This window comes from Neoarius graeffei, chromosome 15 (assembly GCF_027579695.1).
Source record: "Neoarius graeffei isolate fNeoGra1 chromosome 15, fNeoGra1.pri, whole genome shotgun sequence".
Lineage (NCBI taxonomy): Eukaryota > Metazoa > Chordata > Actinopteri > Siluriformes > Ariidae > Neoarius > Neoarius graeffei.
This window is the reverse complement of record NC_083583.1, coordinates 10,448,446-10,476,292: the sequence shown is the minus strand read 5'-3', so window position 1 is coordinate 10,476,292 and position 27,847 is coordinate 10,448,446. Positions and strand designations below refer to the sequence as shown.

Here is a 27,847-nt window from a genome sequence, read left to right as displayed (position 1 = left end):
CACATCCATAACGCTGACTTTTCCTTCCGAAACTCTGCATGAAATACAAAATATTTTAAACAAAGATTTTTTAATATTCACCTTGGACCCCTCTATCAAATGGATATCTCCATTTCGACATTAGGTTTACAATTTCATAGAGTTTGATAAAAACGTACAGTCACCCAAGAAAAGTGATACTTTTTCTGTCACATCCATAACGCATCTTTTATTGGCATTTTCTGGCATGCCCTAGATGTACTATGGGAATTGTTCTTGCTCTATCACTTCTCCAGTATGGTACAGCCTTAAAATATGCAACACCTGTTTAAATACTGGGAGACAATAAAACATGCACTGGGTCATTTGTTGCCATTTTGAGTTCAAGTGTCACGTCCATAACGCTGGAATTGCTCTTAACCTACAAAAGGCTTAATAGCAAAGGTCTTGCTGCGGCTTCAACTTTTCACCTGATCACCTTTCAGTAGGCAAAAATCATTATTACTACTACTACAAAAGGCCTAGTATTAGTAGTAGACAAGTAGTTGCCTAGTAGTAGGACAGCCAAATAGTTTCATCAGTGGCCTACGCCGAGCCTCCCTGGGACTAGACAGTAGCGGAGGCTGTATTTATTTATTTATTTATTTATGCCTATGCTGCACTAGACAGTGTTTATGTAGAGAGCATGCGCACTTCAATCAATCAATCTATCTTTTATTTCAATTATATATAAACATATTCAAACTCGCTGTATGAGCGCATTAAAATCTTATGGCTTTTTAACTCCTGGTGAAAGTCCTCCGGGTTGAAATAACTAACTGAAATCAGCTGTTCTCAGCGTTTGATAAACCTGCTTTGTGAAACGGACAATCACTGCTCCTCCCCATGGAAAAATGAGGGATAGCAGCTGGTTTTCACACAAGCTGCTTAGGGGCGTCACCAGACAGGACTGCATTGACTACGTCATTGTGAGGGATAAATTATCTGCATGGACCAATCGGCAGACAGTCACGAACCAGTCAGGGGACGGCCAAGGGCCTGCTGAGGGCCAGTCACGGAAACGTGGAACAAATTCAATGGCTGCCACTGTAAGTTACCCCGATGTATATCACTATCTAATCAACACGCCAGGGGGTTACAGTGGTCAGTCACAAAGCCTACAAGTCACTAGAAGCTTACAGATATTTCTCCTCAGGATGGGTACGGAATGTGCTAGTTCATATGCGTGAAAAGCGTTTTGTTATTTCTTCACAGGTGCGTACCATACATTGACTTTTCAGAATAGATCTCATTTGCATATCGCTATTGTCGATGTTGAAACGAAACATAATCCTGTTTGAACAAAAATAAGAACTTATAGTAATACAAATAGTACCAGGGTCTAGGAATACTGTAATAGTAATATAAATAATTAATGACATTCAGTATTATATACCCGTGTCCCAGTCTAATCTCCATGTTTATAATCATAAAGGTGTTACACTCTCAACGGCTCAGCAACAAACCACTCGATGTGCGGATCATATGCGAGCAGGATGGTGTTATTGTGAGTGGCCACTGCACATGTATGGCAGGTCTGGGAGAAGTCTGCTCACACGTAGAGTTAGGTCCATGTATATTTGGACACACCGACTAGTGGCCTAGTGGTAGCGTGTCCGCCTCTCGATCGGGAGATCGTGAGTTCTATTCACAGTCGGGTCATACCAAAGACCATCATAAAAATGGTACCTACCGCCATCTGGCAAGGCACACTGCAATACAGATGTGCACGGGGAGTTAAACTCTCGTGGTTACCAGAGGACTAGCCCCCCACTGTAACCCTAGCTATGTAATAGGCGAGAGGCCGAGGGCTATGGAAACGGAGATCGGCGCCGCCCGATGCGCCACATACAGGTTGGGCCTGGTTAGTACTTGAGTGGGAGACTGCCTAGGAATACCAGGTACTGTAAGGCGTGGGAAGGACTTTGACTTTTGATATTTGGACACTGACACAAATTTTGTTTTTTTACCTGTTTACTGAAACATATTCAAGTTATAGTTATATAATGGACATGGACATAAAGTCCAGACTTTCAGCTTTCATTTGAGGGTATCCACATCCGAGAAATTGCTACAATATTAGGAGTGGCACAATCTACAGTTTGGTACATCCTGAGAAAGAAAGAGAGAAAGAAAGAGAGAGAGAAAGAAAGAAAGAAAGAAAGAAAGAAAGAAAGAAAGAAAGAAAGAAAGAAAGAAAGAAAGAAAGAAAGAAAGAAAGAAAGAAAGAAAGAAAGAAAGAAAGCACTGGTGAACTCATCAATGCAAAAAGACCTGGACGCCCACAGAAGACAACAGTGGTGGATGATCGCAGAATAATTTCCATGGTGAAGAGAAACCCCTTCACAACAGCCAACCAAGTGAACAACACTCTCCAGGAGGTAGGCGTATCAATATCCAACAGAGGGTTCACTGCACGGTGCAAGCCACTCATAAGCCTCAAGAATAAAAAGGCTAGATTGGACTTTGCTAAAAAACATCTAAAAAAGCCAGCACGGTTCTGGAAGAACATTCTTTGGACAGATGAAACCAAGATCAACCTCTACCAGAATGATGGAAAGAAAAAAGTATGGCGAAGGTGTGGTACAGCTCATGATCCAAAGCATACCACATCATCTGTAAAACACAGCGGAGGCAGTGTGATGGCTTGGGCATGCATGGCTGCCAGTGGCACTGGGTCACTAGTGTTTATTGATGATGTGACACAGGACAGAAGCAGCCGGATGAATTCTGAGGTATTCAGAGACGTACTGTGTGCTCAAATCCAGCCAAACTGATTGGTCGGCGTTTCATAATACAGATGGACAATGACCCAAAACATAAAGCCAAAGCAACCCAGGAGTTTATTAAAACAAAGAAGTGGAATATTCTTGAATGGCCAAGTCAGTCACCTGATCTCAACCCAGTTGAGCAGCATTTCACTTGTTAAAGACTAAACTTCAGACAGAAAGGCCCACAAACAAACAGCAACTGCAAACCGCTGCAGTAAAGGCCTGGCAGAGCATTAAAAAGGAGGAAACACAGCGTCTGGTGATGTCCATTAGTTCAAGACTTCAGGCAGTCATCGCCAACAAAGGGTTTTCAACCAAGTATTAGAAATGAACATTTTATTTACAATTATTTAATTTGTCCAATTACTTTTGAGCCCCTGAAATGAAGGGATTGTGTTTAAAAAATGCTTTAGTTCCTCACATTTTTATGCAATCATTCTGTTCAACCCACTGAATTAAAGCTGAAAGTCTGAACTTCAACTGCATCTGAATTGTCTCATCTCATCTCATTATCTCTAGCCGCTTTATCCTGTTCTACAGGGTCACAGGCGAGCTGGAGCCTATCCCAGCTGACTACGGGCGAAAGGCGGGGTACACCCTGGACAAGTCGCCAGGTCATCACAGGGCTGACACATAGACACAGACAACCATTCACACTCACATTCACACCTACGGTCAATTTAGAGTCACCAGTTAACCTAACCTGCATGTCTTTGGACTGTGGGGGAAACCGGAGCACCCGGAGGAAACCCACGCGGACACGGGGAGAACATGCAAACTCCGCACAGAAAGGCCCTCGCCGGCCACGGGGCTCGAACCCGGACCTTCTTGCTGTGAGGCGACAGCGCTAACCACTACACCACCGTGCCGCCCCCACATATGAATTGTTTTGTTCAAAATTCATTGTGGTAATGTACGGAACCAAAATTAGAAAAATGTCGTCTCTGTCCAAATATTTATGGACCTAACTGTAGCAGCAACACTTTTTGCTGTTGAAACTTGTAAGCTATTTCCTTTTGAGTATGGCACAGCTTTAGTGTTTCGAATATTAATTTTCAACTATTTAAATCAAATTTTGAGTAATTATATTTCATGTAATTGGATCATGAAATATAAAGCGAGTGTTCGCTTGGTTCCCAGTCAACACGTTTAACGGCAGCAATCCACTTCTTCCTCCGCTCTTGATCAGTGGGGAACCGGTAAAACGATAAACCCTTTGTGCTTTTTCTGTTAGAGCACCCTACTGCCACACAACAAGCCATTCTGACTGAAAATGTTTGTCACTCTCCAAACATTTCCGCGTGTGACGTGAGCTGCGGCTTGATACCCAATACGGCGGATAAACAAACTTGACCTCTGACGTAGGTGCACAAGGTCTATCGAACCCTGACCTCAACTCGTGACTAATACTCTATAATGCCTCGGTCACAACCGGCCGTACGTGCTCCTACGGCCGGTCTACGTGCAAAAAACGTAAGAAACGCACGGAGGGCGCGCGTGTGACGTGCTGATTTTCGAGCCGCGGACCGGCCGCAGAGGTTCTTTGTCATGTCAAACAAACTCTACGGGCGCTTACGTTTTTTTCAGGTTGCAAGACAAACTTACGGCCAACGTGCGTCTTTCTCCATGAACAAAAAAAACGCAGCGATTTGGGAAACGCCAAAAATCGCACGGCCAAAAAAAATCGTACGTCTGGTTGTGACCTAGGCTTAACTAACCCGCTTTTGGCTGAATGAATGAATCCCCACAGCCAAAACCGAACAGAACTGTCGCTCGCTCAATCGATGGTTGTTTTTTGTTTCTCGTACCATTCTGCACAAACTCGAGAGACTGTTGTGTGTGAAAACCCCAGGAGATCAACAGTTTCTGAAATACTCAAACCTGTACAACCCCGATTCCAAAAAAGTTGGGACAAAGTACAAATTGTAAATAAAAATGGAATGCAATAATTTACAAATCTCAAAAACTGATATTGTATTCACAATAGAACATAGACAACATATCAAATGTCAAAAGTGAGACATTTTGAAATTTCATGCCAAATATTGGCTCATTTGAAATTTCATGACAGCAACACATCTCAAAAAAGTTGGGACAGGGGCAATAAGAGGCTGGAAAAGTTAAAGGTACAAAAAAGGAACAGCTGGAGGACCAAATTGCAACTCATTAGGTCAATTGGCAATAGGTCATTAACATGACTGGGTATAAAAAGAGCATCTTGGAGTGGCAGCGGCTCTCAGAAGTAAAGATGGGAAGAGGATCACCAATCCCCCTAATTCTGCACCGACAAATAGTGGAGCAATATCAGAAAGGAGTTCGACAGTGTAAAATTGCAAAGAGTTTGAACATATCATCATCTACAGTGCATAATATCATCAAAAGATTCAGAGAATCTGGAAGAATCTCTGTGCGTAAGGGTCAAGGCCGGAAACCCATACTGGGTGCCCATGATCTTCGGGCCCTTAGACGGCACTGCATCACATACAGGCATGCTTCCGTATTGGAAATCACAAAATGGGCTCAGGAATATTTCCAGAGAACATTATCTGTGAACACAATTCACCGTGCCATCCGCCGTTGCCAGCTAAAACTCTATAGTTCAAAGAAGAAGCCGTATCTAAACATGATCCAGAAGCGCAGATGTCTTCTCTGGGCCAAGGCTCATTTAAAATGGACTGTGGCAAAGTGGAAAACTGTTCTGTGGTCAGATGAATCAAAATTTGAAGTTCTTTATGGAAATCAGGGACGCCGTGTCATTCGGACTAAAGAGGAGAAGGACGACCCAAGTTGTTATCGGCGCTCAGTTCAGAAGCCTGCATCTCTGATGGTATGGGGTTGCATTAGTGCGTGTGGCATGGGCAGCTTACACATCTGGAAAGACACCATCAATGCTGAAAGGTATATCCAGGTTCTAGAGCAACATATGCTCCCATCCAGACGACGTCTCTTTCAGGGAAGACCTTGCATTTTCCAACATGACAATGCCAAACCACATACTGCATCAATTACAGCATCATGGCTGCGTAGAAGAAGGGTCCGGGTACTGAACTGGCCAGCCTGCAGTCCAGATCTTTCACCCATAGAAAACATTTGGCACATCATAAAACAGAAGATACGACAAAAAAGACCTAAGACAGTTGAGCAACTAGAATCCTACATTAGACAAGAATGGGTTAACATTCCTATCCCTAAACTTGAGCAACTTGTCTCCTCAGTCCCCAGACGTTTACAGAATGTTGTAAAGAGAAAAGAGGATGTCTCACAGTGGGAAACATGGCCTTGTCCCAACTTTTTTGAGATGTGTTGTTGTCATGAAATTTAAAATCACCTCATTTTTCTCTTTAAATGATACATTTTCTCAGTTTAAACATTTGATATGTCATCTATGTTCTATTCTGAATAAAATATGGAATTCTGAAACTTCCACATCATTGCATTCCATTTTTATTTACAATTTGTACTTTGTCCCAACTTTTTTGGAATCGGGGTTGTATTTCATCTGGCTCGAACCAACACCCGTGCCACAGTGAAAGAAAGTAAGTCACACTTTCACCGAGATCACAATTTTTCCCGTTCTGATGTTTGATGTGAGTGAACATTAACTGAAGCTCTTGATTCGTATCTGCATGATTTGATGCGTCGTGCTGCTGTCAAGCAATTGCCTGATTAGACAACTGCATAAAACAGCAGGTGGATGTAGGGGTGTTCCTAATAAAGTGGCCGGTGAATGGATCTAAGCAGCTTGTAGCAACCATACGTGTTGAATTTTTTCAGGACGAGCTCGTGATTTAGCATGTCTCACCCTTCAGGTCTGTAGTCGGGGATGGATCGGTCCATGGGCAGGCGGTCACTGAGGTAGCCGTTGTAACCGTAGTACTGGAACATCTTGAGGGCGACCCGGCGGCTCTCGGAGTTCAGATCCTGACCCCAGTGGCTGAAGAGTGAGGAGTCGGAGAACGATCGGTCCTCCTGATTACTGTCTGATTTCAGCGGGGTTTCTGTCAGGGTCAGAAAGAGTCACACATTCACATCTTCGGCAAGTCAGGACTGTTTTGATCATCATTACTGTTTATTTTTTAAATTAATCGATTAGTTGGCTTCCTGTTGATCAAACCAAATGAAACCCAAAGTAATCATTCTAATAAATAAAGCATCATTCTTGACATTTTACTGTTTTCTCACACTCTGTCGCAACAATTTGTCTCATTTGTACTTCAAGCCTGATTTGGCAAAATTTTTAAATATATTTGTGTGCAAGGTGAATCATTTGGAATCACTGAATCGATTCATTTTGGGATCGACTTCGACGTGACCCGAAAGCAGCGACCTGATGGCGACTCGATGACTTCTGACTTGACACACGACATTTATTCATGATGTATATTCTGTCTGCGAAGAACATCAAAAATTATTTTGACTATTTACAAGCAAACTGATTCAGTGATTCAAATGATTCAAATGGGTTCGCTAATCGATGGCTATCACTACATAACGATCCGTGTATGATGGTTTATGAATCCATGTCTGTTTTGAAATAAACAAATACTGTATAAAACACAAAAGGTGAATCAGAATCATTTTCAGGGTGCGGAATCGACTCCAAAGCCGCTTAGATTTCAACGCCTGGAATCAGTGAATCGACTCTTTATGGGCTTGACTTACACGTGAATCAAAATCAGGATTGAGACTTCATGACTTGACATGCAAGATTTATTAAAAATATACTCTATATTGTCGACAGTATGCTGAGAAATTTAAACAACGGCGTGTTTATCCCCACCAAAAAAGTGTAACATCGTCTAACAACCCATGTGTCATTTGTTAGATTCATATGCATTTTGAAATAAACAAACCAAAAAAAAAAAAAATGGACAATGAACTCTTTTTCTTCATTCTGTTTTATTTCCATAAAAACAAAAACACAGAGCTGGAAGGATTTAAACAGGCCAAGATGGGAAGAAAATAGCTACAGGACATCGGAAAGATGGCATCGTTGCAGTCGTTATGGTAACCGACTGACCATTTGCGAACATCACCGATGCACCAAAACACGACAATGACGCTGATTAATAAAATGTGCTGTAATTAAATTACCGTCATTGTTGTGTTGTGTAGAAATGTCATGTAGTTAATTAGTTACACTCCTCTAAAGCACTGCTGAAGAAATCCAAGGCTGAAGGCGGATGTACTGAGAGAGAGAGAGAGAGAGAGAGAGAGAGGTATTGTGGGAGATCAGTGTGCTGTAACAAACATCCAGCGTACAGTAGGATGGAGAAAAACAGAAAGCCGGGATGAGCTGTAATTAAATCAGTGTCACTGTGGGCTTGTGCAGCGGTGCACATTTATTACGCTTGTTACACACCATATGGGAAGTGTGTATATGTGTGGTGTGTTCGTGTGCGCGTGTGTATATGTGGTGTGTTCGTGTGCGTGTGTGTGTGTGTGTGTGTTGAACAAGAGTCAGTGGTGGAGAAAGTGCGAGTTTTCAGCATGCAGGTGAGATGGCAGGAGCTCGGGCTGAAACAAAGACACTTCTGTTCCAGCACCTCTGAGTGAACACTGACCCCTGACCAACACTGCACACACACACACGTACATTCTCTCTCTCTCACACACACACACACACACAGTGGTGCTTGAAAGTTTGTGAACCCTTTAGAATTTTCTAGATTTCTGCATAAATATGACCCAAAACATCATCAGATTTTCACACAGGTCCTAAAAGTAGATAAAGAGAACCCAGTTAAACAAATGAGACAAAAATATTATACTTGGTCATTTATTTATTGAGGAAAATCTGTGAGTGGCAAAAGTATGTGAACCTTTGCTTTCAGTATCTGGTGTGACCCCCTTGTGCAGCAATAACTGCAACTAAACATTTGCGGTAACTGTTGATCAGTCCTGCACACCGGCTTGGAGGAATTTTAGCCCGTTCCTCCGTACAGAACAGCTTCAACTCTGGGATGTTGGTGGGTTTCCTCACATGAACTGCTCGCTTCAGGTCCTTCCACAACATTTCCATTGGATTAAGGTCAGGACTTTGACTTGGCCATTCCAAAACATTAACTTTATTCTTCTTTAACCATTCTTTGGTAGAACGACTTGTGTGCTTAGGGTCGTTGTCTTGCTGCATGACCCACCTTCTCCTGAGATTCAGTTCATGGACAGATATCCTGACATTTTCCTTTAGAATTCGCTGGTATAATTCAGAATTCATTGTTCCATCAATGATGGCAAGCCGTCCTGGCCCAGATGCAGCAAAACAGGCCCAAACCATGATGCTACCACCACCATGTTTCACAGATGGGATAAGGTTCTTATGCTGGAATGGAGTGTTTTCCTTTCTCCAAACATAATGCTTCTCATTTAAACCAAAAAGTTATATTTTGGTCTCATCCATCCACAAAATATTTTTCCAGTAGCTTTCTGGCTTGTCCACATGATCTTTAGCAAACTGCAGACGAGCAGCAATGTTCTTTTTGGAGAGCAGTGGCTTTCTCCTTGAAGCTCTGCCATGTACACCATTGTTGTTCAGTGTTCTCCTGATGGTGGACTCATGAGCATTAACATTAGCCAATGTGAGAGAGGCCTTCAGTTGCTTAGAAGTTGCCCTGGGGTCCTTTGTGACCTCACAGACTATTACTCGCCTTGCTCTTGGAGTGATCTTTGTTGGTTGCCCACTCCTGGGGAGGGTAACAATAGTCTTGAATTTCCTCCATTTGTACACAATCTGTCTGACTGTGGACTGGTGGAGTCCAAACTCTTTAGAGATGGTTTTGTAACCTTTTCCAGCCTGATGAGCATCAACAACGCTTTTTCTGAGGTCCTCAGAAATCTCCTTTGTTCACGACATGATACACAAACATGCATTGTGAAGATCAGACTTTGATAGATTCCTGTTCTTTAAGTAAAACAGGGTGCCCACTCACACCTGATTGTCATCCCATTGATTGAAAACACCTGACTCTAATTTCACCTTCAAATTAACTGCTAATCCTAGAGGTTCGCATACTTTTGCCACTCACAGATATGTAATATTGGATCATTTTCCTCAATAAATAAATGACCAAGTATAATATTTTTGTCTCATTTGTTTAACTGGGTTCTCTTCATCTACTTTTAGGACTTGTGTGAAAATCTGATGATGTTTTAGGTCACATTTATGCAGAAATATAGAAAATTCTAAAGGGTTCACAAACTTTCAAGCACCACTGTAGTTTGAGTGGTGGACTGCAGGCTATACAATCTGTCTAATAATGAATGATGCATGCTACAAACATTAAAACAGTAAATAGTGTTTAACAAATCTGGAATCTGTTAAAAAATACTAATAATATGTTATACACTTCAAAAAAAAAAAAAAAAAAAGGAGAGCTCTGCCTTGAGTGCAAAAATAGCAGAGCAAATTAAAGGCGTAAATATCAGGGGGTGGTGCTGAGTAAATTGGAGCCGTGTACACACAGCCGGTCTCTGTAGAGTCACTGCTCTTACAGGAAACGGAAAGAAAAACAAGGTTCATCATCTCTTCAGTCAAAGCCTGGTTTTAGAGTCAAATTTATAACGGAGGAGTTTACACTGTGTGGTTTCTCAGGAAGACAGACGACAAGTGCTCTTTCTGTCTTCTGAACTTAAGAGAAAAACAGAGGCTGGGGAAAGAAGGATTCTTTATAGCTGCTCTACTATAACGGAAAACAGGAACTCGTTTACGGATGTATAAACGGATAAAAAGTATAACATGGCAAGCTTTAATAAATAAAGATTCAGTGAGATTTGGTCTGTGATTCATTGAGATTCAGGCTGTGATTCAGAGAGATTCAGGCTGTGATTCAGAGAGATTCGGTCTGTGATTCAGAGAGATTCGGTCTGTGATTCAGAGAGATTCGGTCTGTGATTCAGAGAGATTCGGTCTGTGATTCAGTGAGATCCGGTCTGTGATTCAGAGAGATCCAGTCTGTGATTCAGAGAGATCCGGTCTGTGATTCAGAGAGATCCGGTCTGTGATTCAGTGAGATTCGGTCTGTGATTCAGTGAGATTCGGTCTGTGATTCAGAGAGATTCGGTCTGTGATTCAGAGAGATTCAGGCTGTGATTCAGAGAGATTCAGGCTGTGATTCAGAGAGATTCAGGCTGTGATTCAGAGAGATTCAGGCTGTTATTCAGTGAGATTCGGTCTGTTATTCAGTGAGATTCGGTCTGTTATTCAGTGAGATTCGGTCTGTGATTCAGGCTGCAATTCAGTGAGATTCAGTCTGTGATTTAGGCTGCGATTCAGTGAGATTTGGTCTGTTATTCAGCGAGATTCGGTCTGTGATTCAGGCTGCAATTCAGTGAGATTCAGTCTGTGATTCAGGTTGTGATTCAGTGAGATTCAGTCTGTGATTCAGAGAGATTCAGTCTGTGATTCAGTGAGATTCAGTCTGTGATTCAGTGAGATTCGGTCTGTGATTCAGAGAGATTCAGGCTGTGATTCAGTGAGATTTGGTCTGTGATTAAGTGAGATTCGGTCTGTGATTCAGTCTGTGATTCAGTGGGATTCAGGCTGTGATTCAGTGGGATTCAGGCTGTGATTCAGTGAGATTTGGTCTGTGATTCAGTGAGATTTGGTCTGTGATTCAGGCTGTGAGTCAGTGGAGATTCAGTGAGATTCAGCCTATGATTCAGACTTCAATTCCATGTGAGTCAGTCTGTGATTCAGTGAGATTCAGGCTGTGATTCAGTGAGATTCGGTCTGTGATTCAGTGAGATTCAGTTTGTGATTCATGCTGCAAGTCAGTGGAGATTCAGTGAGATTCAGCCTATGATTCAGACTTCAATTCCATGCGATTCAGTCTGTGATTCAGTGAGATTCAGTCTGTGATCCAGGCTGTAATTCAATGAAATTCAGGCTGTGATTCAGTGAGATTCAGTTTGTGATTCATGTTGTAATTCAGTCTCTGATTCAGGCTTCAATTCTGTGAAATTCAGTCTGTGATTCAATGAGATTCAGGCTTTGATTCCATGAGCTTCAGTCTGTGATTAAGTTTGTGACTCATGCTGCAATTCAGTGGAGATTCAGTGAGATTCAATCTGTGATTCAGTGAGATCCAGTCTGTAATTCAGGCTTCAATTCAGTGAGATTCAGTCATTGATTCAGTTGGTGATTCACTGAGATTCAGTCTCTCATTCAGACTTTGATTGGGATTCAATCTGTGATTCACTCTATAGGGCTGTTCACACGGCAACTTTTACTCCGGTGTAGCACCGGGGCTGCCCCGGTAGAGCGTTCACACGGTACAAAGTTATACCGGTGTAGCCCCTGAAAGCTGCTTAAACCGGTGCAAATCTAACCCTGCTCGGGAGGTGGTTTAAGAAATTTACTCCGGAGTAAATGCTAGTTTGCGGGGCAGCACCGATATAAAATGGGACGTCTGAACGCTACAGGGGTAGACTCGCTACGCATGAGGAGAGTTGATTACATACGGGCATTGCATACTGTAATTTGCGCTTCCAAAATGGCGAATATCAACAACAACAGAACTGCGTGTCTTCCAGTGTTGCCAGATTGGGCGGTTCTAAGTGCATTTTGGCGGATTTGAACATATTTTGGGCTGGAAAACATCAGCAGTATCTGGCAACATTGGTGTCTTTATCCACGTTGTTTTCCCGGCGCTTAATGATGCCATGACAACCGGGAAAAGGAAGTACATTTTCACGCATGCGCATATTTCATTTCCGCATTATTACTATCATATAGCACGCTCGCAAAAACTGCCGTGTGAACGCAAGTGGGGCTGCACCGGTCCGAACATGCTTCTCTCTAGTAAGCAGGTTTGTAACGTGTGAACGCTCCACAAAATTTACACCGGTGTAAGATATATCACAACAAAATACATCGGTGCAGCATCGATGCAAATATGTGCCGTGTGAACACCCCTTATGATTCAGTGAGATTCAGTCTGTGATTCAGACTTTGATTGGGATTCAATCTGTGATTCAGTCTATGATTCAGTTGTGATTCAGGCTTCAATTCAGTGAGATTCAGTCGGTGATTCAGCCTTTGATTCCATTCGATTCAGTTTGTGATTCAGTGAGATTCAGTCTGTGATTCAGACTTTGATTGGGATTCAATCTGTGATTCAGTCTATGATTCAGGCTTCAATTCAGTGAGATTCAGTCGGTGATTCAGCCTTTGACTCCATTCGATTCAGTCTGTGATTCAGTGAGATTCAGTCTGTGATTCTAGAAACTGTAGTCACAATTCCACCAGAGGGGGAAAAAACAACAGATTTTATTTCTGCTGATCCAAGTGTCTAGCTTCTCTATGCTAACGTTCCATCATGTTTAAAAAATCTATAATCTATAACGATCTAGCAAAAGACTATTAACGTTTGTTTTATATCTCAGGTAGTGCAGCACGACTAACAGCCCAAACCTTCCCTTCTCTGTGCTTCTGAAGGAGTGTGCTCTGTGCTCACTTCTAGCGACTCACAGAAAAAAGGTCTGAAGCGTGAAATTGCGTTTTGTCTGCATGCAGACGATTTAAAATTGAAATGCTAACGCTAACCCCATATTCACACAACAACACCAACAATAAAAGCAATAAACAACTTCCCTGTGCCTCGCCAAGATTTGCTGCTGGAGCCATGATTTCTGCACGCTGAAATATTCGACAGTGTCAGTTGCCCAGATGTGTCACTCGTTATTTTCTGCAGTGTGGTGAAAATGCAAAGCAGGAATTTCAGGAATTTGTCTAGGAGCTGTGGAATTCTTGGTCAGAATGTTCGTGAAGCTCAGTGTAGATTAGGATCAGAGCTGAAAAGTGGAAACTGCGTGAGGTGTAAAGTGCTGAACATGTATGGAAGGAATCTCCAGTGTCAAATTATTAATGCACGTGACAAGCTGTGGTTTTTCTTCAACTTCAACAGAGTGAGAAAAATGAAGGATGGCGAGGAAATGATGTTCCACAACATTAAATGTAGATATAGCTGGATAAAAAGAAAAAAACATGGCGTAATTGAATCATTAACTCATTCCCTACGGCAAGCCGCTGACAGCGGCTCGGCGAATTTTCCCCATTCCCTACGGAAAGCCGGTACTATCGGCTTTGGTGATGTCATACGGAATTCCCTCGGAAACTCCCATAATAAAGCAGTACACGTGAATTTGACCAATCAGAGCCGTAGAGGACTGCACATAGACCACATTTGGATATTATAATTAGCGTGAAACCCCAGAAGTCACGCATAGGGAAGGTTTATTATAGCAGGGATAGACTGCTATAATATTATTACAGTATTATAATATTATGACTGGTGCTTGTGAAACCTACCTACTTCAGAATTATACAAAAATAATTCCATATTTAGAAAGGATAGGCTTCAAGGACTCGGTAAATGTATACTTTTCTACCTCTAAAATAATTTGTTATGGAGATAGAGACATTTAACTGAATGTACCTATTAAAGGAAAAGGCAACTTTTGTACAAAACCAGGTGTGTAATAGGAGAAAAACATATACGTAATCAATTCCGTTAATTATTTCCATTATATATCGAACATGAAAAAATATTTTTAACTTTGAAATCATGAATTGACACAGAGGAGTCGAAGTTGGAGGAGGCAGCCATTTTGAGATTGTGGGCAACTATAAACCAATCAGAATCTTTCGTTAATGCGCCTCCCTCTGATCTGTGACGTCACTGGGCCCATGAAAACAGTGTTTACAAGCAGATCACTGTGATTAGGAGTCCCAGCGGGTGGCTTGTATTCGATTCGTTTATATCCCGACCTTGTCAGCTGTCAGATTTATGTTCATGGACCCGGTAAGCTGGTAAATAATATATTTTTTTTTTCTTTACCAAATTCTAACAGAAAACGAGAGCGCCCGAAAGGGAAAACCGAGCCGGGCCGCTTCACGCATGCGCAGTAGGCTTGGTAGGACAAATCCAAATAGGAGTCATTCAGGATTCAGCCATGTTTTTGCTCCGTGTTTTTACTCGGCCAAAGTTATACAGTATTATGAGTTTTAAGTTGCATAAATAAAACCATTTGGTGAAACTTTGAAGAAGCGATTGTACTGGTTTTTTACCTTATTACCATGAAGCACTGAAGAGTTCTTTTCAGTGGTGGGCCGCATGACGTCACGCAGTAGATCAATATGGCGGAACGCATCTTCGCTGAGCTCAGCGCAAGCCCATATTATTAAAAGTTAAAAGATACTGTTATGCGGTCTGTTCTTTCTCTATAAATTCCATGATCGATTACTTTATATATTTATCTATCTATTTGTGGTGATTTTGTACAAAAGCTGCCTTTTCCTTTAAATTCCTGATTTTCACAAAAAGTATTCCGTCAAAACGTGACTGAAAAAAATTGAAGTATTCCGTAAGGAATGAGTTAATGATGTATTTTGTAATTGTTGACAAATCGCTGTAGTAAGGGGAATGAAACATTTCAGGATGTGCTGTTGGAGGAAAATAATTAACTTTGGGATGGTAAGAGTAACTCCGCTTCATCGCACCATCTCATCATTGATGAGTTTCCTATAGCAGCATGACGCAGTGCACTTTATTCTTTACTGATATATTACTAAAAGGTCATGATGTAATATAACGAATGGTGGCAAAAACACTGACAGTCAAATTCCTACTGCCAAGCCTTACTTTCAGTGTGTGTGTGTGTGTGTGTGTGTGTGTGTGTGTCCCCATTAAAGCTGAAAAGGTCACACCTGCAGCAGAGTGTCATCCTGCCGTGTCGACATGCGGGTTTAAGAACAGCTATAAACCTGATGAAGCCCATTAACAGAGAGATCAGTGAACTCGCACCCTCCACTCCCAGGACACCACATACGACCCTTCACATTTCTCTACAAACGTTGCCATGACAACAGAACTCTCCCCTGTCAAGGGATGGAGGTGGTGCGATAGCCAGAGATGACACCGGGAAACCAGAAGGCTGAGGCAGTGTGGACAAAAAAAAATAAAGACAGCTCTTTTAACTCACAATATAGAAGCATTTGCTAACGATATACTATTAATTGTAATTGTTAAGGCTCAGATCCCCCCCCCCCCCCCCCCACACACACCGTGGCACTAGCAAACACAGACCTTATGTAGTCAAGACAAACACAGTAGATGCCGAGGACGCTGATGTGAGCACTGGAGCAGAGTGATCCGATCCGATCCGATGATAAAATGATATAAAATAATATCACAAAACACTTTTCTGAGATCTTATCAATATTTTGATATTTATTTTATTTTTAAAATTAAATTTCATTACAAACTGACTGAAGGCAGATGATTTAATGATACAATACGCACCTGTAAAATTGTAAAACGTTATCATGTAATTTTGACTGATTTTCAGTTTTCACTGTTCATTTATTTTTTGTAAATTAGTTGATATTAACATGCCGATGCTTTATAGAACACAATACTGAGGTATACGAATACAGGAACCTTTTTAGGAACCTTAATTATATTTCAACAAGAGGAACCTTGGCAAGAACTTTAGTCATGTTTTTACCACAGGATTTTTTTTTGGGGGGGGGGAACGGGGTTTTACATCTCAGTCTTGTTTCCATCATAAGAACTTTTCAGGAACTTTAGTCATGGTTTTTTTCCTATTTTATTTTATTTACCACATGAAACTTCTCAGGAAATTTAGTCATGTTTTTACCACAGGATTTTATTTATTTATTTATTTATTTTTGGGGGGGGTACTTGTCTTCATCAAAAGAACCTTTTCAGGAACTTTGGTCATGTTTTTACCACAGGATTTTTTTTTTTTGGGGGGGGGTACTTTAGTCTTGTCATCATATTTTTGTATATATTTTATATATGTCATATATATTTTATTATTTTTCCCCTTTTATGTTGCACTGATTAAGGTCTGCACTTTAATTTCATTGTATATGCTACAATGACAATAAAGATTTCTACTGTATCTATAAGAACCTTTTCAGGAACTTTAGTCATGTTTTTACCACAGGATTTTTTTTTTTTTTTTTTTGGGGGGGGGAGGGTACTTTAGTCTTGTCATTATCTCATCTCGTTATCTGTAGCCGCTTTATCCTGCTCTACAGGGTCGCAGGCAAGCTGGAGCCTATCCCAGCTGACTACGGGCGAAAGGCGGGGTACACCCTGGACAAGTCGCCAGGTCATCACAGGGCTGACACATAGACACAGACAACCATTCACACTCACATTCACACCTACGCTCAATTTAGAGTCACCAGTTAACCTAACCTGCATGTCTTTGGACTGTGGGGGAAACCGGAGCACCCGGAGGAAACCCACGTGGACACGGGGAGAACATGCAAACTCCACACAGAAAGGCCCTCGCCGGCCACGGGGCTCGAACCCAGGACCTTCTTGCTGTGAGGCGACAGCGCTAACCACTACACCACCGTCTTGTCATCATATTTTTGCATATATTATTTTATATTTTATATACATTTTATTATTTTTCCCCTTTTATGTTGCACTGATTAAGGTCTGCACTTTAATTTCATTGTATTTGCTACAATGACAAAGATTTCTATCTATCTATAAGAACCTTTTCAGGAACTTTAGTCATGTTTTTTTCCCATTTTATTTTATTTTATTTTTTTTTACCACATGAAACTTTTCAGGAAATTTAGTCATGTTTTTACCACAGGATTTGATTTATTTATTTATTTTATTTATTTTTTTTGGGGGGGGGGGTTACTTGTCTTCATCATAAGAACCTTTTCAGGAACTTTGGTCATATTTTTACCACAGGATTTTTTTTTTTTTTTGGGGGGGGGGGGGGGGGTACTTTAGTCTTGTCGTATTTTTTTATATATATATATATATATATATATATATATATATATATATATATATATATATATATAATTTTTCCCCTTTTATGTTGCACTGATTAAGGTCTGCACTTTAATTTCATTGTATATGCTACAATGATAATAAAGATTTCTATCTATCTATCTATCTATCTATCTATCAGAACCTTTTTCAGGAACTTTAGTCATGTTTTTACCACAGGAGGTTTTTTTTTTTTTTTGGGGGGGGGGGGGGGGGGACAGGGTTTTACATCTCAGCCTTGTTTCCATCATAAGAACTTTTCAGGAACTTTAGTCATATTTCCACTACAAGAAACTTGTCAGGAACCTTAGTCATGTTTTTACCACAGGAACCTTGGGAACTTTAGTTGTGGACCTTTTCAGGAACATTAACCATGGGTTGCTGTTTTTTTTTTTCCTAGGAACTTCAGATATGTTTTTACACCAGGAACCTTTCTGGGAAATTCAGTCATGTTTTTACCACACAAATCTTTTCAGAAACTTTAGTTGTGGATCTTTTTGGGAACGTTACTCTTCCATCACAAGAACCTTGTCAGGAACTTTAGTCATTTTTCCATTACAAGAACCTTTTCAGGAACTTCTGTCATGTTATTTACCACAGGAACCTTTTCAAGTACTGTACTTCAGTCACGTTTCCGGGGCAGGAACCTTTTCCACTCCGAGAGCTACAAGAACGTTAGTTGCGTTTGCACTCCAAAAACATTTCAATAACTTTAGCTGTGAACCTTTTCAGGGAAGATGGTCGCGTTTCCACCACAGGAACCTTTTCAGGTACTTTACTCACATTTCCACTGCAAGAGCCTTTTCTGGGATGTTTCGAGAGAATTGCGGTATAGCATTTTTGTCATAGCGTCCATCGTGTATATCTACTGTACCTTTCATATGCATCATTCACCTGGATAAAGTGATAAACATATTCCTCACAGTTCTTAAAGCTTTAGAACTCCACTACACACACACACACACCTCTCTAGGAAAGGAAACATAATAAAAGGAAACAGATGTACTCTTCATGGTACCTTTTTCTTTCTGAGCGTGTAGAGTGTGTAAAACGCTGGTTTTAACACATTTTAGAAATGCATTCTGTGTGAACTACCATGGTCTCTAATTCACCACACACACACACACACTTTCATTCTCGCTCCAGCACCGCTGAAAACAAAAATAATGCCCGGAAAAATACTAAGCGCTAAACGGGACATGACTATATGAACATGTCAAGCTTTATATAACACCACAGTCCATAACACTGATATCTTCAACAGTGGAAAATAATGTTGTTCAATTTAAAATGTCACTTTTGCCCTTTATAATGTTCCCCATGTGCAAACAGTGAAGCCCATTACGAGATTTTTGTTCTTTCTTCTCCCCTTCTGGGAACGGCCGCTTGTAAACTGCTCAATATTTAGTCCATATCCATATAATCCTCTGTGGGGCCTGGCGACATGCAGAGAAAATTCCAAACTCTGTGTGTGTGTGTGTGTGTGTGTGTGTCTTACTGTTAGCACTGTGCTGATACTTATTCAGAGAACACTAGCAGCTCCACAGTGGGATGTGGGATAGGTGTGTGTGGCGGGGGTGTTCAGGATGGTGTAGGCTGGCCGTGTGGGAGTTTCCGAATCCGCGCCAGTTTTTCGACGGGCAGCAGAACCGATTGGCCAAGAACGATCCAAATCTCCCCGTGTGGTGCTAAATCACCTCCTACACGATCATATTAATAGTGTGAGCAAAGCAAAAAGTGTAAAAGCAAAACGATAAACGGGATGACGAGAGGAACGTTGCTTTGTCTCTCACTTACCTCTTATCTCTCTTTTTTTTTTTTTTACCCTTATAGCTTGACCTGTACATTTTGTTCCACATGCAGGACTTAGGGGGCCAGTTTTCCTGATTTTATACTCCTGTAACTGGAACTGTTTGAGTTTTCTCTCTTTAATTACTTTCAGAAGCATTCGCTTAGCACCTACCCTCTTCAGCACATCCTCATTTGTTACTTTTTCGGTCCAAGAAATCTTATTCGTACGTCTGGAAGCCCACATCTCAAAAGCCTCATGTCTTTTTTGCACTTGGTTATTTATTGTCCATGTTTTGGCTCCATATAAAATTACGAACATCAGGGAATGGACTGGCATGACTTACACAGAGGTAGTACGAAAAGCACAAAACCAGAAAGAATGGCGTTTCATCACACCCCACTCTCGACCAGAGGAAGGAACGTGAAGAAGAAGAAGAACTGGAACTGTGTGCTCTTTAATTAGATTAATCCACTATTCACGGTCATAATCCACAACATCAATCAAAATCGCATGCAGGCAACATCAATCAAGGGATATCATTCATCGTTACTCATCTTCAGTAAGCACTTTATCCTCTTCATCTCCACAGCTGATCCCGGGAGTACCGTTCACAAGCTGGGGAAACTCGTTCACAAACTCTTGTATACCTCGGGGTAATTAAGCACAGCCAGTTTGCTTGAATATATTTGAACAGTGAGAGAAAAACAGAATGGTGGAGACACATGGAGAACACTGTACTCCACAGAAAAGTCCAAACATACCCCTTTTTGACCAACAGGAAACGGGGACCGTGTTCTGCTCTTGTTCACGCACCAAATTCTGAACCGTTCATCGCAAAAATAAATTGGTTCGGAAGCTGAAAAGTTGGTTCCTGGCTGGAACCAAAACATAGCTGTTTTTCCAGTGTGATGACGTCATGATGACCATGAATAGTGGATTAGTCTAATTAAAGAATGCACAGTTCCAGTGGGCGTGTCTTTAGTTTGGAGAGGAAGTGGAGCGCGGTAATGGAGAACGCAACGGAAAAGGTTAAGGACATCTCCAGGGGAAAAAAAATGGACAGAAAACATATCTACAAACAACAGAACAAAAGCTTGGAGGTAATCAATCAGTCAATGCGCACCGCCATCTTGCTGCTATGGTTTATCCCCGCTGTGAATTGTGCAACACCCTCCATTCATGACGCATGCTTGATTACAACGGTTCCGCTCAAAACTGGTGAAAACGTGGGCTGGCTCGCTTTTCACTTGCCCCTTTTCCACCAAAGCAGTTCCAGGGCTGGTTCGGGGCCAGTGCTTAGTTTGGAACCGGGTTTTCTGTTTCCACTGACAAAGAACTGGCTCTGGGGCCAGAAAAACCGGTTCCAGGCTAGCACCAACTCTCTGCTGGGCCAGAGGAAAGAACCGCTTATGTCAGCGGGGGGGCGGAGTTGTTAAGACCAACAACAATAACAAGACCGCGAAAGATCGCCATTTTTAAGCGACGAGAAGCAGCAGCTGTACAAACGCGAAGTCATCCATTATTATTATTATTATTGTTGTTGCTGCTGCTGCTTCTTCCGTGTTGTTTTTGCTTCGATATTCGCGCCAAGGTTTATGCAAACGTAGCGACGTAACTGACGTATACAGCGACGTAATGATGTGTCTTCCCTTAGCACCGCGAGCTATGGAAAAGCAAACTGGTTCTCAGCTGGCTTGCAAGTTGAACGAGTTGTGAACCAGCACCAGCCCCGAACCAGCCCTGGAACTGATTTGGTGGAAAAGGGGTAACTGAGGTTCAAAGAATCCTGAACGGAACTAGTTCAAAAACCCATTCCCTGTTGGTCAGAAAGGGTTAACAGACAGCAACCCGAGCTCAGGACTGAACCCAGAACCCTGGATAGGGTTATGAGATCATCATCATTGCTGAACACAATCCAGGCTTGGTTGACTTGGCCAGAATTGCAGCAGTAGGGCAGCCAGTTCCTTTCTGCGCACACACACACACACACACACACACACACACACACACACACACACACCCACGGGCAATTTAGACTAGCCAGTTAACCTACGGTAAATGCATGTCTTTGGACGGTGAGAGAAACCGGAGCACCTGGAGGAAACCCATGCAGACACAGGAAGAACATGCAAACTCTGCACAGAAAGGCCCCTGTTGTCTACTGGGCTCAAACCCAGAACCTTCTTGCTGTGAGGCGACAGTGCTAACCACTACACCACCCAGGTCTTGTGATAAAAAAAAGAGAAGATCATAGCAGGATACTTGGAGACAGTACCATGATACACGATGTGCATCACAATTATGGATGGTAAGATTCACTGATTTGCATCGGTGCACCAAGTCAAAAGGTTAACGATGCAAGTACCCTGATTTTAAAAAAAAGTGTGCAAAGGATACGGCTTTGAGATCCAGGCATTTCTGAAAACCTGAATTCTGCTGTGTTGTATCTGGCAATGAAGCACTGGTCAAGAACAAATAATCTTTTTAGAAACTCTGGCTGTGGGACTGGGCAGTGAAGTCTCACAAGCAGCTCAAATTCTTGTGAGTTTCTGTCTCCAAAGCTGCAGCAAAAACAAACAACCTCCAGAGAGTTATTGCCAGCCAGGCCAGGCCCATACTCGGACTGGCACTGAGCTTTTATGGTTACAGTCCGCATGCTATGAGCGGCTTATTTTCAATATCAGTACAGAAAAGTGTTCTGGCTGGAGCTCTCGAGATCAAACCGGTGACTGAAAAATTAGTGAAGGCAGACGTGGACAAATCAGCAGCATTGACAAGCAGATTTTGTGTTCACGCTATTTATTTTTTATTCATAATTGTCCAGTGGACAAGGAGGTTTTACAACCAGGGAAAAAAACAAACAAACAAACAAACATGGCATTGACATGTAGCTAAATTCAAACTTCACAGTGTGCGACACACCATGATACATAATTTGGATAGTTTTATCGAGACTAAACTTTTGTTCCAACACATAAGGACTCGGACTTACCTGAATTTTCAACTGGCTTACTCCAGTTCTTGTCAAGGAATGACCGTCTGCTTCCGGCACCTCTTTTCGTGATTGGAGCAGAGGGTCAAAGATCATCGATAACCGGAACCTCCCCCTGTCTTTGTTTAGAATAGGTCGAAGGGCCCTGATGTAGATGGCTTCTTTTACTCCTCTAGCGAAGAAATCCAGTTCACTGTCTAGTATTTCTATGGTGTCGAGCTTGACTGTACACTACCGTTCAAAAGTTTGGGGTCGCTTTGAAATGTCCTTATTTTTGAAAGAAAAGCACTGTTCTTTTCAATGAAGATCACTTTAAACTAATCAGAAATCCACTCTATTGAGGTTTTTCACCCACGTGACCAAGTCATGTGATGCTGCCATTTTGGACGTCACGGCTCGAATCAATTTGAATGCGAGGAAGGCGACAAACGAAAAACATAAAAGAAAAAGGAGCGAGATGCAGAAAACACCTTCACTATCCAGCGACGTAGGGCATTTACAGGGCGAGTAGAGGGAGAGGTATTTGCAAAAACTGAGGTTAGCAGGCTTAGAGAACGACGTTTACCTGCTTCCACCAGGATTGTTCACTGACGTACGGAAGTACAGGAAGCCCTCGTCTTTACCTGACTTCAGCCCACATGATCTGTATACCTATGTCGTTAAAAACCAGGCTGGGTAACATGCCTACATCAGCGGGTCGTCATCTTATTACAGCTAAGGTTTGTTCACATTTTCATTTACTTTCGGTCCTCAGGATAAACAAAATGTTATTAAATGTCATTGAAATAACATCTTAGTCTGTTGAGACATGGCCCGTTATAAATTTGCTGTTACCAGGCAATGACCAAGAACTGTATTATTAGGGTCGGTGTCTGTGTTGTAGCAGTGCACTAGCAGCTAGCTGTTAGCACTAGCTAATGTCAACAACATCATAGCTGGTGTATGTTACTGTAGCAATGTTTACGTTCAGTCATTTGGATGACTGTTAAAACCTTTCAGTCTCAAGTTTTTCCTTTACTGGATTTACTAGTTTACTGAGCTAGCGCGCTCGGGCAAGCTCAGTAAACTAGTAAATCCAGTAAAGGAAAAACTTGAGACTGAAAGGTTTTAACAGTCATCCAAATGACTGAACGTAAACATTGCTACAGTAACATACCAGCTACTGTTGTTGACATTAGCTAGCTTGACGTTCAAAATGGCGGACACCGGGGCGTCACGTGACCCTGTGACGTCAGGTGAAATACCTCAATACATTGCTAATGTGGTAAATGACTATTCTAGCTGCAAATGTCTGGTTTTTGGTGCAATATCTCCATAGGTGTATAGAGGCCCATTTCCAGCAACTCTCACTCCAGTGTTCTAATGGTACAATGTGTTTGCTCATTGCCTCAGAAGGCTAATGGATGATTAGAAAACCCTTGTACAATCATGTTAGCACAGCTGAAAACAGTTTCGCTCTTTAGAGAAGCTATAAAACTGACCTTCCTTTGAGCAGATTGAGTTTCTGGAGCATCACATTTGTGGGGTCGATTAAATGCTCAAAATGGCCAGAAAAATGTCTTGACTAGATTTTCTATTCATTTTGCAACTTATGGTGGTAAATAAAAGTGTGACTTTTCATGGAAAACACAAAATTGTCTGGGTGACCCCAAACTTTTGAACGGTAGTGTATATCCCGGTGATTCTAGATGGATGTGTTGTGATACCTCTGATGTTGTCGAGCTGGGTCGACGACCTTTGAGCCTCTGCTCCAATCACGTAAAGTCACATCCCGGAAGCAGAGGGTCATTCCTTGACAAGGACCGGAGTAAGCCAGTTGAAAATTTGGGTAAGTCCAAGTCCTTATGTGTTGGAACAAAAGTTTAGTCTCTATAATGTTGTTTACCAACACAGATGAGTCTACATGCGAATATAAGACATTTGGATGGTTGTAAAACTGTTTTCACGGATTAATTAGCATTTTGAGATGGCAGATGTTAAGGCCTGGCTCAAAGGCCTTAACCAAACCAAGGAGGACAAAGCATCGCAGAACAAACTTTTAAATAATTTATGAAATAAATAAAAAGAAACAATAAGGCATCTTCATCAGTAATGAGTATCAGTATGTCAGCAAGGGTGCATGTAGCGAGTGTATATGAGTAAATGTGAATGCGTGGATGCGAAAACAAAAGAAAACCGCAGCTCTCCAAACGACACCAAAAGCAGCAGCCCAGCCCCCCATCAAGGGGTGCAGCGAATACCCTTTATAGGCCAGCTGATTATTAGCGAAATGCCATGGCCACGCCCACACCAGCAATCACCTGAAGAGGGAAACAAACAGAGAGAGCACGCAAAGCAAGAAAAGACGGCCTGCAGTATGCAGCCGTCACAACCCCCACCTTGAAAAATTCGGCTCCCAATTTATATCAATAAACATAAAAAATAATATCAAAAATAATAATACCCAAAAGTATTCTAGACCCAACAACGATTTTGTACGTCACTCAGTTACAGGATACCACCAAAATACCCATTCCCCAATTTTACCGGACTTTATCTCCCACACCCGTCTCACCTAGCCTGGGCCCGCCCATCCTAAGCGTGACGCAACACGAGGGCCTGTTGCGAGCTTAGTCTGGCCAGGCAAGCTATCTACAGCTCTTCCAAGCTCCCGAAAAATCGGGAACCAATCAACTTTGAGCATCTCCAACGGCCCTGGGTAGAGGCGTGTTCAAGGCACTGACGTAGTAGAACTGCGACCGGAAGCCATAGATTGTTTACAGAATCTATGCCGGAAGCGCTTCATTCACGCTTCCGCATCTATTACGCATAGATGCTGTATTGAACGCATTCAACGGGAAGTTCTCATTGAAAACGGAGCAAAGAGCAGCCCTGGAGGTATTTATTGAAAGGAAGGACGTTTTCGCCTTGCTCCCGACCGGCTTCGGTAAGAGTTTAATCTACCAGTTAGCCCCGTCGCGTCGCATACGTCAGAGGAAAGAGTGATGTGATTGGTTTAAGCTTCGTCACAGCCTTTTCTGACTTCGACCAGTAGCAAACTGAGGCATTTCAGGGAGGCGGGTCAACCACGGGCTCTGGGAAACGGTTGGGCTTAATATCTTGGCCAGACCAATAGCTTGGAGAGCTTTGAAGTTGTGTTAGCCAGGTTACGTCTCACCAGCTCTACCACGCTCCAGCAATCGGAATCCTATGAAAACACATTTAAGAAGTTGGAAAAACAGCAAGCGAGAGGAGAGAGAAACAGCGGAAAATGAGAGACAAGGACGTGACAGTAACAATCACAGAATGACTAAATCGGAGCACGTGACAATGTATCAGCCAGTACATTATCAGCCCCGCGAATGTGTTTAATTTGAAGGTTGTAAGGCTGCAAAAAAAAAAAAAAATCCAACGCATCAAGCGTTGACTTGGACTGTGTAAAGAATGAAGAAACGTTAACGGATTGTGATCGGAATAAATGACGACTGGCGCTCCACCACCAACATAAACGTAGAAATGTTGGAGAGACCAAATTAGAGCCAGCGTCTCTTTCTCGATAACCGAGTAGTTGCGTTGATGCACATTAAATTTTCGTGAGAAGAAACAGACCAGATGATCCACCCCATCACCATGTGTCTGCAACAGCACCGCTCCGGCTCCGACATCACTTGCGTCGACTTGAATTTTAAACGGCTGATCAAGCTTAGGAGCTGCAAGAACAGGAGCAGTGGTTAATAACATCTTAACATTCTGGAAAGCCTGCTCACATTTCTCCGACCAACAAAATTTGACTGAAGCCTTCAGCAAATCTGTCAGCGGAGCGACAACGGTTGAGAAATTTATAATAACCCACCATCCCAAGAAAGTGCATAAGCTCTTTCTTTGTCGATGGAGGTGAAAAACGTTCAACAGCCATTACTTTTGCACTTACAACACCGACTTTCCCATGACCAACCTCTTTCCCCAGATACGTGACTGTAGCTCTGGCAAATTCACATTTTGCCAGATTCACAGTCAATCACGCATCTGCCAAGCGCTGGAACAGCGCACGCATCCGCACTACATCCTGTGCCCACGTATCGCTATGAGTAATGACGTCATCAAGATAAACTGCAACACCTTCAAGACCAAAAACAATTTTATTCATTAATCTTTGAAACGTCGCAGGCGCGTCGCGAAGTCCGAAGCTCATTACAGAGTAAGAGTACAATCCTGTCGGAATAATAAAAGATGTAACGTCTTGTGCCCGAGGTGTTAACGGGACTTGCCAATACCCACGGAGCAGATCGAATTTGCTCACGAACTTGGCAGCACCAACTTGGTCGATGCAATCTTCCATATGCGGAAGCGGGAAAGCATCAGGCTTCGTGATCCATGCAAAATCGAGCTGTCCCATCTGGTTTACCCACCAAGATGCACAGAGACGCCCAACTAGAGAAAGATGGCCTGGCTAAATCATTCTCCAAGAGATACTGAACTTCAGCCTCCATTTTTTTGTTTTTTATCTAGTGGCACACGGTAAAAACGCTGTCGGATCAGTGGAGCATCACCGACATCCACGTCATGTTCTATTAAGTACGTGCGAGAAGGAGTATCACCAAAGAGCATATGAAAATCATCAATAATTTGTGTCAATTCTGTATGCTACAGCACAGATAAATGCCCTAACAGCGGTTCCAGATTTTTCAGTGTCTCGGAAATTTTCAGTCGTGGTTGCATGCCCGCATTATCGGGAAATTCCTCTCTCCCCGCTGCCACCAAGGGAGCCGAAATCCCCCACAGGATCTTCAGCAGACACAGACACGGTTACCACAGAGGGCACTTTCAAGTCACGCTGAAAATAAGGTTTCAATAAATTAACATGGCATAATTGCAAAGAATTTTTACGGTCAGGGGTGGAAATCAAATAATTTTGTTCAGACATTTTCCTTGTAACAGAATAAGGCCCAACGGACTTTGCAGAAAAAGGAGAACCAGGCGAGGGCAGCAAGGCCAGGACCTGATCCCCAGGCCAAAATTCACAGACCTCAGACTAGAGGTCTGCGCGGGACAGAATTTTCAGTTCCGCTCCCGCATTGTGCAGTCCCGCTCCCGCAAAGAATTATGATTTTCAGTCCCACTCCCGCTTGCTCCCGCATTGTGCAGTCCCACTCCCGCCCGCTCCCGCAAAGAATTATGATTTTCAGTCCCGCTCCCGCATTGTGCAGTCCCGCTCCCGCAAAGAATTATGATTTTCAGTCCCGCTCGCGCCTGCCATATTTTGTCCCGCTCCCGCCCGCAAATCCCGCATGACGTGACACAGTTGTTGGATGGGGCAGAATATCTCGCACATCAAATTTGCCTATTGTGGCTGCCATGTCAACTAAGTGTTGGGCTAACTGAACTAATCCCCGACCAGCGATGCTGTCATACGGGCGGAGGTCCGCAGCAACAAAATCAACGCATTTCTCCACGGTCTTTGCCTTCA

General features: G+C 42.4%; 1 protein-coding gene across 1 annotated transcript in view; it reads right to left on the bottom strand.

The window, feature by feature from the left end:
* galnt18b (UDP-N-acetyl-alpha-D-galactosamine:polypeptide N-acetylgalactosaminyltransferase 18b) overlaps positions 1-27,847 on the bottom strand; it is a 317,312-nt gene that overhangs the window by 150,937 nt on the left and 138,528 nt on the right. The window contains exon 2 of the mRNA XM_060940841.1: positions 6,592-6,787. Within this exon, the coding sequence (XP_060796824.1) occupies positions 6,592-6,787 (196 nt within the window). The remainder of the gene's footprint in view (positions 1-6,591; positions 6,788-27,847) is intronic.